This window comes from Odocoileus virginianus, chromosome 1, assembly GCF_023699985.2.
Source record: "Odocoileus virginianus isolate 20LAN1187 ecotype Illinois chromosome 1, Ovbor_1.2, whole genome shotgun sequence".
Lineage (NCBI taxonomy): Eukaryota > Metazoa > Chordata > Mammalia > Artiodactyla > Cervidae > Odocoileus > Odocoileus virginianus.
The window spans coordinates 30,484,756-30,497,975 of NC_069674.1; the positions used below are offsets into that span (position 1 = coordinate 30,484,756).

At 37.3% G+C, this 13,220-nt stretch overlaps 1 protein-coding gene across 10 annotated transcripts in view; it reads left to right on the forward strand.

The window, feature by feature from the left end:
* The window catches only part of CADPS2 (calcium dependent secretion activator 2), a 545,582-nt gene that overhangs the window by 213,437 nt on the left and 318,925 nt on the right, over positions 1 to 13,220 (forward strand). For all 10 annotated transcript variants that reach the window (XM_070466441.1, XM_070466414.1, XM_070466410.1 and 7 more), the window contains exon 4: positions 11,882 to 11,962. In XM_070466441.1, coding sequence (XP_070322542.1) covers positions 11,882 to 11,962 — 81 coding nt within the window. The remainder of the gene's footprint in view (positions 1 to 11,881; positions 11,963 to 13,220) is intronic.

The following is a 13,220-nucleotide window of genomic DNA, read 5'->3' on the forward strand; positions in this document are numbered from 1 at the left end:
ATTGCAGTGATTTTTTTTTTAATTTCACTATGCTTATTTTGAGTATCACTTTCTTTCACCCTGTTCGCATGGATCAGCTCTTCTTTTCACTCTTTTTGTGACAGACTTCTGTATCTGAAACTTCTCAAAATCGGTAGGTTCAAAATACTATTTTTTTCTCATCTCAAACCTGGTTCTACTTATCTATATTCATCTTTACAACTCATAACCAGGAGCCATTCCTTTATTACTGCCTTCAGTCCAGACAATAGCCTGGCACTATTACTTTCTCTCTCTGTTGTATTGTCTGTTCCTGTCTTAATTCCACATCCATCCCCATAGCTAGAAGCTTCAGTACCTCTCATATGTAGCATGATAGTAACCTTTCACCTGCTTCCCTCTTCCAATCCTATGTATCTTTTTGCCAGGTTAATATTATTGAAGTGTCATCCTATTTTCTTCATAACCCATGGCTCAGACAGTAAAGAATCTGCCTGCAATGCAGGAGACCCAAGTTCAATCCCCGGATCAGGAAAAACCCCTGGAAAAAGAAATGGCAACCCACTCCAGTATTCTTGCCTGGAGAATCCCATGGACAGAGGAGGCTGGTGAGCTACAGTCCATAGTGTAGCAAAGAGTCGGACATGACTGAGTGACTTTCACATTTCACCATCCTGTTCTCTTCATGACCCAGCTTTGAATAGGGAAAAAATATGGTGGCTTTCTTAGATTCTTCCCCAGGTTCTCCCCCTGTAGCTATTCTTTACATATCTCCTGTGCAAAGTGAGCCAAGTCACTCCCTGTTCCTCATTAATACCCTGTGTAGTCTTGACTTTTCATGTTGTCTCACTTTACTCTTTTCACTTGGAATCCTTCTTCTCCATTCTTGAAAATGCAAGAAAATTCCACTTCCACAAATCCTGCCCTCACTCATTTTTCTTACATATCACAAGAGGTGGGGAAATTCCATGAGGAATATACAGTTCCCTATCATACTCATGTGTATTAGTGTTAGTTGCTTAGTCCTGTCCAACACTTTGCAACCATAATTGCTGTAATTAGACTGTATTGTGATAGGTCTTGGGTGTGTAAGGGGAACACATAAGGTCATAGGCACTGACTGAGTCATTCCCGTCACACATACTTCACTGGCCACCAAGGGAGTGGTACAGACTGACTCGTCCTTCTTGGTGAAAGGTAACCCTAATTTAAACGTTTCTGTCCATGGACTAAAAGCATCCTCTTTACATTTGAAGTCATCTGTTCCTTATATTGTGATTAGACTGATTACAGAATATCTCAAGTGTATTTCTCTCTTATACCTATTTTTCTCTGTGCAAAGATTTTTGTCACACACCTTTTGACACAGAATTATGCCCCCCCCCCTCCGCCCATGGTCACCTCCTCATACCTAGAATATGAGTGCTGAGGTCACTTTAGTTGTGTCTAACTCTTTGCAACCCCATGGATTATAGCCTGCCAGTCTCCTCAGTCCATGGAATTCTCCAGGAAGGACTACTGGAGTGGGTAGCCATTCCCTTTTCCAGGGGATCTTCCCAACCCAGGGATCAAACCCAGGTCTACTGCATTATTGGCAGATTCTTTACTGTCTGAGCCACCAGCTGTTGTTCAGTCATTGTTGTGTCTGACTCTTTGCATCCCCTTGGGCTGCAGCATACCAGGCTTCCCTGTCCTTCACTATCTCCCAGAATTTGTTCAAGCTCGTGTCCATTGAGTCGTGATGCCATCTAACCATCTCATCCTCCATCGCCCCCTTCTCCTCCTGCCTTCAATCTTTCCTAGCATCAGGGTTGTTTCCAATGAGTCAGCTCTTCCTACTAAGTAATCAAAGTATTGGAGTTTCAGCTTTAGCATCATTCCTTCCAATGAGAATTCAGGGTTGATTTCCTTTAGGATTGAACGCTTTGATTTCCTTGCAGTCCAAGGGACTCTCAAGAGTCTTCTCCAACACCACAGTTCAAAAGCATCAATTCTTCAGTGCTCAGCCTTCTTGATGGTCCAACTCTCACATCCGTACATGACTACTGGAAAAACCATAGCTTTGACTACACAGACTTTATTGGCAAAGTAATGCCTCTGCTTTTTAAATACACTGTCCAAGTTTATCCTAGCTTTTATTCCAAGGAGCAAATGTCTTTTAATTTCATAGCTACAGGTCACCATCTGCAGTGATTTTGGAGCCCAAGAAAATAAAGGCTGTCACTGTTTCCACGTTTGCCCAATCTATTGGCCGTGAAGCGATAGGACTGGATGCCATGATCTTAGTTTTCGAATGCTGAGTTTCAAGCTAGCTTTTTCACTCTTAACTTTCAGCCTCATCAAGAGGCCCTTTAGTTCCTCTTTGCTTTCTGCCATTAAATTGGTGTCATCTGCCTATCTAAGGTTGTTGATTTTTCTCCCAGCAGTCTTGATTCGAGCTTGTGATTTCATCCAGCCCAGCATTTTGTATGATAAACTCTGCATATAAGTTAAATGACAGGGTGACAATATACAGTCTTGATGTACTCCTTTCCCAATTTTTGAACCAGTCCGTTGTTCCAAGTCCAGTTCTAACTGTTGCTTGTTGACCTGCATACAGGTTTTTCAGTGGCAAGTAAGGTGGTCTGGTATTCCCTCCTCTTTAAGAATTTTCCACAGTTTGTTGTGATACACACAGTCAAAGGATTTAGCATAGTCAATGAAGCAGAAATAGATGTTTTTCTGGAACTCTCATGGCTTTTCGATGATCCAACAGATGTTGGCAATTTAATCTCTGGTTCCTCTGCCTTTTCTAAATCTAGCTTATACATATGGAAGTTCTTGGTTTACATACTGTTGAAGCCTGGTTTACAGGATTTTGAGTATGACCTTGCTAGTGTGTGAAACAAGTGCAATAGTGTGGTAGTTTGAATATTCTTTGGCATTGCCCTTCTTTGGGATTAGAATGAAAACTGACCTTTTTCCAGTCCTGTGGCCACTGTTGAGTTTTCCAGATTTGCTGGCATATGGAGTAAAGCACTTTAACAGCATCTTCTTTTAGTATTTGAAATAGCTCAGCTAGAATTCTATCACCTCCACTAGCTTTGTTTGCAGTAATGCTTCCTAAGGTTCATTTGACGTCACACTCCAGGATGACTGGCTCTAGGTGAGTGATCACACCACAGTGATTATCTGGGTTATTAAGACCTTTTTTGTACTTGCCATTTCTTCTTAATCTCTTCTGCTTCTGTTAGATCCTTGCTGTTTCTGTCCTTTATTGTGGCCATCTGTGCATGAAATGTTCCCTTTGTATCTAATTTTCTCGAAAAGATCTCTTGTCTTTACCATTCTGTTGTTTTCCTCCATTTCTTTGCATTGTTCACTTAAGAATTTTTTCTTATCTCTGAGCCACCAGGGAAGCTAACATAGCCTTACACACCTCTTTTATTGCATTGTAACAACTTGAACATATTAAAATATTTGAATATTTGTACCATTAATTATACTGTAATATTTCATGTATTTCCTGTTGGGGAACTCATGGTAAGTGATCAACAGAGTGAAAGCTAGGGGTGAGGTGTTGTGAAGGAGTAAGTGGTGGTTATGTTGAACCTTCAGGTCAAAATACAAGATTCAGACCCTGGGCTTTCCAAGTATTAACTGTGTGACCTTACCCTAGAAAATGGCTTAAAACTATCTGTGCTTCAGATATTTCATCATTAAACTGGGATAATGATAAGAACTATTCCATATGGTTGCTCTGAGGTTTAAATGCAGTAATGTTTACAAATGCTTAGATTGGTTTCTGACATATAGTGCTGTATAAATTTATTCTTATTAGTCCTGAGGAGACTAAAGTTATAAACTGCACTGCAGAGTTCTCTATAATCACTAATAGTGTCTGTGTTATTTTACTTTGTGTTAAAATCGATTTCATTGTTATTTCATTAATGTGAATGTATATTTACTTATTTTATTGAGGGAAGTGTAGTTAGTAAATAATTGCTTGAAAATGTGAGCTCATGACTTCTGTCTAGAAGATAAAATGTTAATACCAAATGGAATACTAAAGAAAATTTCATGATGTATAAAAATTTGCAAAGTAATACCTACCATTTTAGAGAATATATATGACTATTCTCCAGGCTATCAAAGTCCTCTGGTTTTTATGTTTGAGGTTAAATTTCTTATGTTCTTACTTTTGAACTTTTTGATCCATTATTTAATATAGTTTAGTTCAGATCACATAGGGCAATTTTATATCTAATTAACTCATTCATCTTTCTCCTACTTTTAAGTAGTAATGACAGGGAAATGTAGTTTGGGAAATTCATTTTTAAGACTCTCAGAACTGTGCTACAAGAATCCGTGGCAGAACTGCTATTTCTGAGTCAGGTTCCTTATACATAATTTAGAAAGTAGATATAAGAGTGTTCTCTAAAAGCTTTGCCTCCAGCAAGAGAGTGGTACCTGATTCATACATAACATCATACAGGCAATGTATTGCTCTCCAGAGTGTGGGAATAACTTCATTTCCTTATGTTCTTTTGGTTGTATGAAACTGCACAAAGAGTTTTAGTTACCTTGTAGTTGCTGGCTAATTGTCAATGATCAGAATAGCAGGAAGGAAGATTTTTTTTGTTTGTTTCTTTTTTTGAGAGAGGGTGCTTCATGGAAGATGAGCCAGTCTAGAGGGATGCTAGGGTCCAAAAACCTTTCAAATACAGGTGGTGGTATTCTCTGTATTTATTGTATGTTAAAACTGGGAGTAGTTACATGAATCCCACCATTGGAGATGGATTGGTTTAGGTCTCTTGTCAGGGTGGTAGGATGAGCTAACAAGGGTCATATGTTGCAGTGTGAGGTAGAGGTCATAAATATCTGAGAAGCTGAACAATTAGAAGACAACTATGAGAGAGATATCATCAGACAATACCTGCTTTGTTACTCAGTGGGTAGATAGGTCATCTTCACAGAAGATCTGGAGATTGATCTGGGCAGTGAAGGTAAGAGCATCCCAGGCAGGAGAAACACAAGCAAAATACACGATTGGGAAAATTTAATGTGTTTTGTGTATAATGGGCAAACTAATTTGTATAGATAATGTAACTGTCTGAGAGGTTAAAAAGTGAGATTGGTACAAAATAGGGTGGACCTGAAGACTAAGCCAAGCTATCTGGGTATCATCGTTTCATTCATATCCATTTGTCCCTGGTCACTTGCTCCCATCCTTCCTGCCCTTTACTCCTTCTCCTCTTCGAAGCTCTGACCCTGATCAATGGTAGTGAGAATCGTGTGTGGGGGTAGGGGAGCCGTGATAAAGAGCAGACTGCAAGAAGGGCAATTCAGTCTTAATTGAGGCCGTTGTTGGATGCCTGAAAGTAAAGACCTTGCCATCAATGGAAGGTGAAGAGCTGGGACTTGGGAGAGAGGGCACAGCTATGTGCCAACTTGCAACAGTGTATTGAGAAGCAACTACAGACAATAGCTAAGAACCAACTGTGTGTGCTTAAGGGCTGAGAGAATGAAGGGGTGAAGAGAAAGAAAGCAGCAGGAGCAATCAATGAGGTAGAGTCGCACACCATCTTCATGATAAATAATTTGATCCAAGGAATGGTAGAAAATTATCTGTTGATAAAGTAAATGAGTTTGCTAATACTTCAACTTTTGATCAGGATTTTTCAGCTGTGTTACAAAATCCATGCATATTTGGCACTGTCAAATAAATCATTGGGCTATTAGAAAATTATATGAAAAAACAGAAATAAAAAGGAAAATCATATAATAAATTGTTGGGTAGGGTGTTCTTTTGGAATCGGTGTTATGATTGTGCCAGTTACTTCTCTATATCTCCAGATATATAGATAATATAAATAGAATAACCAGCAAAAAGAATTAATCTCAGAGAAAACATTCAGTGTATATAGCAGTACAAATCCTAGTCTACTTGTATTTTTCATACTAAAAGATGAGGATGAATATTACAAGAAAATAATAGAATATAATTTATTTGAAAAGACAGGTGCCATAATTTGACTGGGGACTCAGAAAAAACTAATTTTTTTTCCACTGGGAGAAAGACGGGCACAATTGACTAGGGTTAGCACGTACAAAGACATTATTATGGAAAAACACAGCTATTAATCCTTCTTTTTAGTGATTGACAATATTAATGTGAAAACAATTACCCTGGCTCTCGAAAATAGATTAATCATAGAGGGCAATGATGCTAAACAGTGCTATGAAAAGTACTTTTTATAAAAGACTTTTTTTTCCTTGAAGATATGAGCAAATTTAATGAATTCAAGTGTTTGATGTTTGCAGCTTTTAAAGCATTAGAATGATATCACATATTAACACTATAAAATGAAGCTGTTGGGTGAAACTTTGTAAGATTATTCTCATACTGTTTAAACTTTTCTTACCTATAAAATAGTTGTCTCCCAGTGAAGTCTCTGGGTCTTCCTGAGGACTTTTGCAAAGGGAGATTTGTTGATTTGTAGGACCTCTTCTCAAACTGCTTCTGTGGAACTTGAGAGGACTGGGCCCCAGAGAGCCCAGGATTTGAGAGGTGCAAGTCAAGACTAATCCATGTTTTCTAGTCCTCAAAGTTCATTTTTTAATATTTCCATTGTAGCAATCCTTTCTGATACTATCAACCAGGAAAGACATATCTTCCATCACTAAATTCCCACAGTCCTTGATCAGTAGTTTCTTGTGGCAGTTCTATTCTGTTTTAAATACTTTTTTTTAAAACCGTTTTCTGTATGAAGTGTGAACTCGTAGAAAGCCCACTACTTCTGTAGCTACTGAAGAGCCTTCAGTAGTACTTGCTATATAGTAGGTGTAGAAGAAACAACAGTTGGTAAAGTAATCTGTGGATCATTCAGTCAGCATTTTTCAGAGCCTATGTCATTTCCAGAGCCAGTGTCCTTTCACGAGGAATCCAACACATCTCTGAAAGGGTAGGATTGATAATGTGTAGGTATGAGGTGACCATTTTCTATTGCTTATGTTTGAAAAGTCATGCAGCCTCTTCTACAACAAATGAATAGAGACTTCTATGAAGAAGATTCTCCTAGAGCCATGATTCTTTATGTCTTTGGAATTAACCATCCCTTTGGGTAAGCTATGAAATTCAGACAGTTCCTCAAGGAAAAATATGCATACCTCTCCAAATTTTGTTCCCAAGTTGGATGGTTCAGACTCCTAATGGTCCAGGTTAGGAACATCTTAGCTAAGAGAATTCTGAATGTAGAAACAGTAATTCCCATGTAATGAATAGAAAGAAAATAAAAGTACTAAATATTTGTCAAGACAGTGAAATATTTTGAATATTGAAGTGGTAAAATGTTCTGTATGATAGAGACTGGAGGTGTTGCACAGAGTCAAGATATGTATGGGAATCTTTTATGGTCAGGGCTAAATGACCCTCTGTAAAGACCTGAAGAATATTCCGTACCAGGAAAAGACATCTGTGAGGTATAAGTAGTAAATTGTCACATAAAGCATTGAAATCAGGAGTCTAAAGTAAAAGAAAATGAAATTAAAAGATGTCTTTGTGGAGTGAAGCTTGTCTTTGGCCCCAGCCACCAACTCCACACACTCCACAAATTATCCTCATTGTCTTGATCTGAGAGACCAAATCAGATGCTAGAGATGGATGCGTCACCAGCATTTAAAAGTGTGATGAATAGATACATCTATTAAAGTATTCTTTTGGGGTTTTTTCCTGCTTTTTTGTTTGAAGACAAGGAGTTAGAGGAGATAGTGTGTAAAACCAAGTTTTCGTAAAAGAAAAATAGTTATTCTCATCAAAATAATGTATACAACTGTATTGGCCAACTGAAATGAAGTGATTCTAGGTTTCACTGCATGACTGTAGTTGGATTGGTTGTGGGTTGTGAAGGAAAGAGGTTACAAATGACATGTTGACTTTAGGCTTGAACACATGGTAATTAGGCATGCCAATTATATGACATGGCATTGCTCATGATAGGAGTGACTGGGGTGGGAAGCTGGAAAGCAAGATTCTGTTTGGGGTATGTAAAATGGGGTATGTGTCTTGTCTTCATGCAAGTTGAAATGGTAGGTGGTGGTTCAGTTGCTCAGTCATGTCCGACTCTTTATGACCCCATGGACTTCAGCACACCAGGCCTCCCTGTCCTTCACTATCTCCCGGAGTTTCCTCAGATTCATGTATATTGAGTCAGTGATGCCATCCAACTATCTCATCTCTCTCGCCCCCTTCTCTTCCTGCCCTCTGTCTTTCCCAGCATTGGTGTCTTTTCCAGTGAGTTGGCTGGTTTGATCTCCTTGCAGTCCAAGGGACTCTCAAGAGTCTTCTCCAGCACCACAGTTCAAAAGCATCAGTTCTTTGGCACTCAGCCTTCATTATGGTCCAACTCTCACATCTGTACAGGACCACTGGAAAAACCATAGCTTTTACTATATGGACCTTTGTCAGCAAAATGATGTCTCTGCTTTTTAATACACTGACTAGCTTTTTTTTTAATACACTGTCTAGCTTTTTTTCCAAGGAGCAAGTGTCTTTTGATTTTATGGGTGCAGTCACCATCTTCAGTGATTTTGGAGTCTGAGAAAATAAAGTCTGGTAGGCAGTTGAAAATAAAAGACTGGTACTCTGGTGAGAAGTTTGGAGTTATAGATACATACTTGAGGGTTATCAGTGAATAGATGGCTATTTATGGCTGTGGGCTTTGAGGAAAGGACCAAAGAAGTGAAATGTAGATTAAAGAGGTCTATGGCCCCAATGCAGTGTTAATAAAAGTTAATTTCTCATGGGAGCACACCTCCAATGTAATAATGGAAATTAAAAGGAAATTTGTTGCCTTATTAAATTTAGTTTTGCGGATTCTGAAAGTGAGGTACATTATTGAAGTTACACAGTCCAGGATTGGTGGGGGAGGTAGATGTGTTTATAAAAGGGCAAAATATGGTGTTAAAGCTGACCAGTGCCTTGACAGTGATGGTGACTGTACAAACCTAGACGCATGATAAATGGCATAGAAGTCAGTACACACAGATATGTGTGCATGAAACTAAGGAAACTGGAATAAGCTGGATGACAGTGTCAGTATTCTGGTTATATATGATGGTCTGGTTTTATAAGATGCTACCATGGGGAAAACTAGGCAGTACAGTGGATCTCTCTCAATTATCTCTTACAACTGCATGTGAAACCTCAACTGAGAAATCAACCTTTAAAAAAGCATTCATAAAAATTATATAAACTTTCATGTTATGAAAAACAAAGGTAATAATCAAAGGACAAACCATATGGGACGTGGAATGGTAAACTAAAATTCAACCAGCTGATTTATTAATACCTCCTTAAATTCTAACATGTTGTCTTTATTGTATTAGCTTTTCCTTTTAAAAAAAAAAAGTTTGGAAATATGTTTTTCTAGTTTCACAAAGTAACACTGTAGTCATCAAAGTTAATATCCTTTCTGTCTCTGAGAGACTGATATTAAGAGACAGTTTAGTATAGCAGCGCTCTGCTTTTCTTTGTGTTTTTTCAGACAAAATGCAGTTAAGGCATTAATATTTTTTCGATTGTATTTATTTGGCTGCCTCGGGTCTTAGCTGCAGCACATGTGATCTTCCTTGTGTTACATAGGGTCTTTTGTTGGGGTGCAGGGGCTCTCTCAGTGGTTGTGGCATGTGGGATCTTAATTTACCAACCAGGGATCGAACCAGTGTCCCCTGCATTGCAGGCTGTACTCAACCACCACCAGGGAAGTCCCAAGGCATTAATATTTTTTAAAAGTAATGGAAAACTCCCAGAAAGCACTGATAAACCCCAGAAGTGACTCAAACGACTCCGTTTAAAAATAAGTAAGAGCTGTTAATATAGAGATGTTAAATAATATTTTGTGGTGAAATCTGAAGAATTTCTAAGATTTTAAGATGTTAAATGCTATTTCTTGGTAGCACTCTTAACTCTTTACATGCAAGGAACCATTTTGTTTCTTTGTGGAAAAATATTTATCAGCATTTAAGCAAAGATGAGAAGATATCCCATATTATGTTTACTGTATTTGAGCTACTATAGTTAAACAAAATTTTGTTTTTAATTTTGTTCTTAAAATTTTTATTTTTAGGACCATGATTTTGGTTACCTGGAATAGACGTTTATCACATTTTCTTTTCCTTAATAATTATATTAGTTTTAAATATAAATAATTTTGACTTTAGACACAGTGAAGAGAAACTTGTTTAATTATGAATATTAATTAAAAGAAAAAGTATATTCATTTTTGAGATGACATAGAAACTCCTTTATAGCAAGGATTTAGTTTAGGAAAATCCTATTATTAATCTCATTTTTAAATGAACTTAGTTTTTTAAAATCAACTTAGAAACATTTTTAAGAGAGTTAACCCCAGATCTGCCTGTTAAATAAACAAATTAGATAGATGAATGGACAGACAGAAATCTTTATGTCCATCTCGCCTGTTGTTTTTGATGGAGACAGACACGGTGACCATTATGAAGTTCTGCTTAAAATCTCTTGGTGAATTTCCAGTGCGTTAAGGACCAATTCCAAACTCCTTCATTTGGCTTAGGCGTTTAAAGCAGCCCTGCCTCTCTCTCCAACCCCACCACTCATTGCCCTTCCCTTTTCCCCCCTGCCCCAGTCCATCCCCCACACCAATGTCTGATCTCATCTCCAGATGTTTGGTCCCCTCTTACTAGAGCATCTTTCCTTCTTCTTGACTTTTCGTATAGTGCCTTCTGACAGGACCATCCTACTGACCTACTCATTTTTTTCAGAATTTTTCTTTTTAAGGCCTTTTTTTTTTTTAATGTAGCATGGTTTATATGTAGTTCTTCAACAAATGGACAAGTTAGTCTGTATTATCCCAGGTGTCTAATGTTGTACTCAGTACTAATCCAATTTTTAGATGGACTTTTACTGAAGTATGGTTGTATTGTGAGGTCTAGGCTTCTTGATGATGGAAGTGAGAGAGGGGAAGGAATTAAAATGGAGAGGAACATCAGTCTGATCTATATCTGTCACCCACCCAGGGCCTCCCACACCGTGCATGGCTCACAGGAAGAGATTTTATAAGGAACCAATAAAGAGATAGAAGGAATCATGAGGAAAAGTTAAAGGAAGTTATAGAAAAAAAGTTAAGCATTATTTCAGTGGAGAAGTTAAAGTAATTTTCCATGTAGATGGAAATATTTTTAAAAATGAGGCTAACATGCTAAGCTTTCAATCAAATTTAGAATGAGAGAATGGAATTCTAATGTGGTGCCAGCCTGTAAAAGGATTTCTTGGCAGTATGGGCCTGTTGGTACTAGAATGAGGAGCATATGAAGATTTAAATGGTAGAAAGTGATAGCAGTCAATCAAATAGTACTTTGATAGTTTAGCACTAACAGAAACTTATTATACAAACAAAGGAAATATTTTTTGAAAGAGCAAGGAAATTAGTGAAACATTAGTATCTCATTCTCCAGAAGTGCATTCTGGGAATTTGAAAGAACAAGAGATTTATCTATTTGGGACTATTTAGGACTGACATTAATGGAGGTGGAAGAATGAACTGAGCTGAATAAACTTAATGACAACTTCATGCATCCTCAAGGAAACAAGGACTTCTTGGCTTAGATTTGTTGGGGATATATTTGGCAAAGAATTATTATAATTAGAGTTTTTGGTAAACCGAACTATTAACCTTAGATATCTATTACCTTTTTTTGTGAGCAAATCATAGTGAAACGTCTCCAAGAAATTTAATTGTACTGTCAATCTAATTAAACAATTTTCTGTGTTCTCAATAGGTAGCTGAGAAGACTTATCAAGTTTTTTTGGAGTCATTTTAGTATTGCTTTAATCTCTAGGTCACTGCCATTAGGTAATCATGTACGTGTGATTTTCTCTTTTAAGTTGGATAATGCAGATGAACAAGCAGCCCAGATCAGAAGGGAACTTGATGGCCGTTTGCAGTTGGCTGAGAAAATGGCAAAGGTAAATTGTTAACTTTGATATACTGTACCACATTTCTTTCTGTACTTAGATTTCTGTAAGGTGAAAGTTTTGTATAGATAAAGCTAGTGTAATTTTATCATTTTCTTGTTTCCATGCATACCTCTTAAGCTCAGATACTTGAACGCGTACTATCTAAATGGAGCATATTATTTATTTTACATATCCTTCTTTATATAAGATGTTTAAATTCAGTGATAATTTTTGTAGGTTATTCTCAATGCCCAAATTTCTCAAGCTGCCAGACTTAGAAGTTTAATATTACAGTAAGCATAGTATAATCAGAGAGAAGACCGTCCTCCCTGAAAAATCATGTGATATATCCCAAAGTATCTGGCATAGTGTTTGGCCCACAGTGGTGTCAACTAATATTTGAATGGGTGAAAAATATAATTTGAGGTTTGTAGTAAAGAATCTCAGAATATATCAAATACAATATTTTATTTACTTTTATTTATACAGTCACTGTGTTTCTGTGAACAGAAATAGATTTCAAACAAAAGCTGTGCTTGTTTTTAATACTGAGGACTCTTTTGTCTAAATCATTCTCAATAAATTGATACATTAATTTACTTCAGTGGTAAAAGTAAAATTTTAGTCCCTTAAAAGAGACTTGAAGTTATAATGCTTTGGGTCTGAAAATAAGATTTTGTTTTTCCTTTTTTCTTCTGCTTAATGAAAACATTGAATGTGTTTTATTCAAACATAATAAAGGAGACTCTTACTCTCCTTTCTCCCCTTGTCCCTCTGATTCTGTCTTTGTCTCTCTGAAGAGTCCTCTCTATTGGGGATTTTTTCATTTTAAAAATTAAGGCACAGCATGTATATAGGAAAGTACATAGGTCTTTAGTTTACAGCTTGATAAATGTGTGTACACCCTATATAGTGAAAGTGAAGTCGCTCAATCGTGTCCAACTCTCTGCGACCCCATAGACTGTAGCCTCTGTCCATATAGAGAGCTGTAGACTCCTCTGTCCATGGGATTTTCCAGGCAAAAGTACTGGAGTGGGTTGCCATTTCCTTCTCCCTACATAGCACCCTATATAACCACCTCCCAAATCAAGACAGTGAACTTTACCAGCAGTTAAGGAGATCTGTCCCACACTGAATTCGACAATTGAAATTTTGTGTTTTCAAAGAAAAATATATTTATTAATATGTAAGTTTTAAGACAGCTAATGTTGTGTTTATCTAAATGTCTATTCAATTAAAAAGTAGAGAAATAATTGAGAAATTGGAG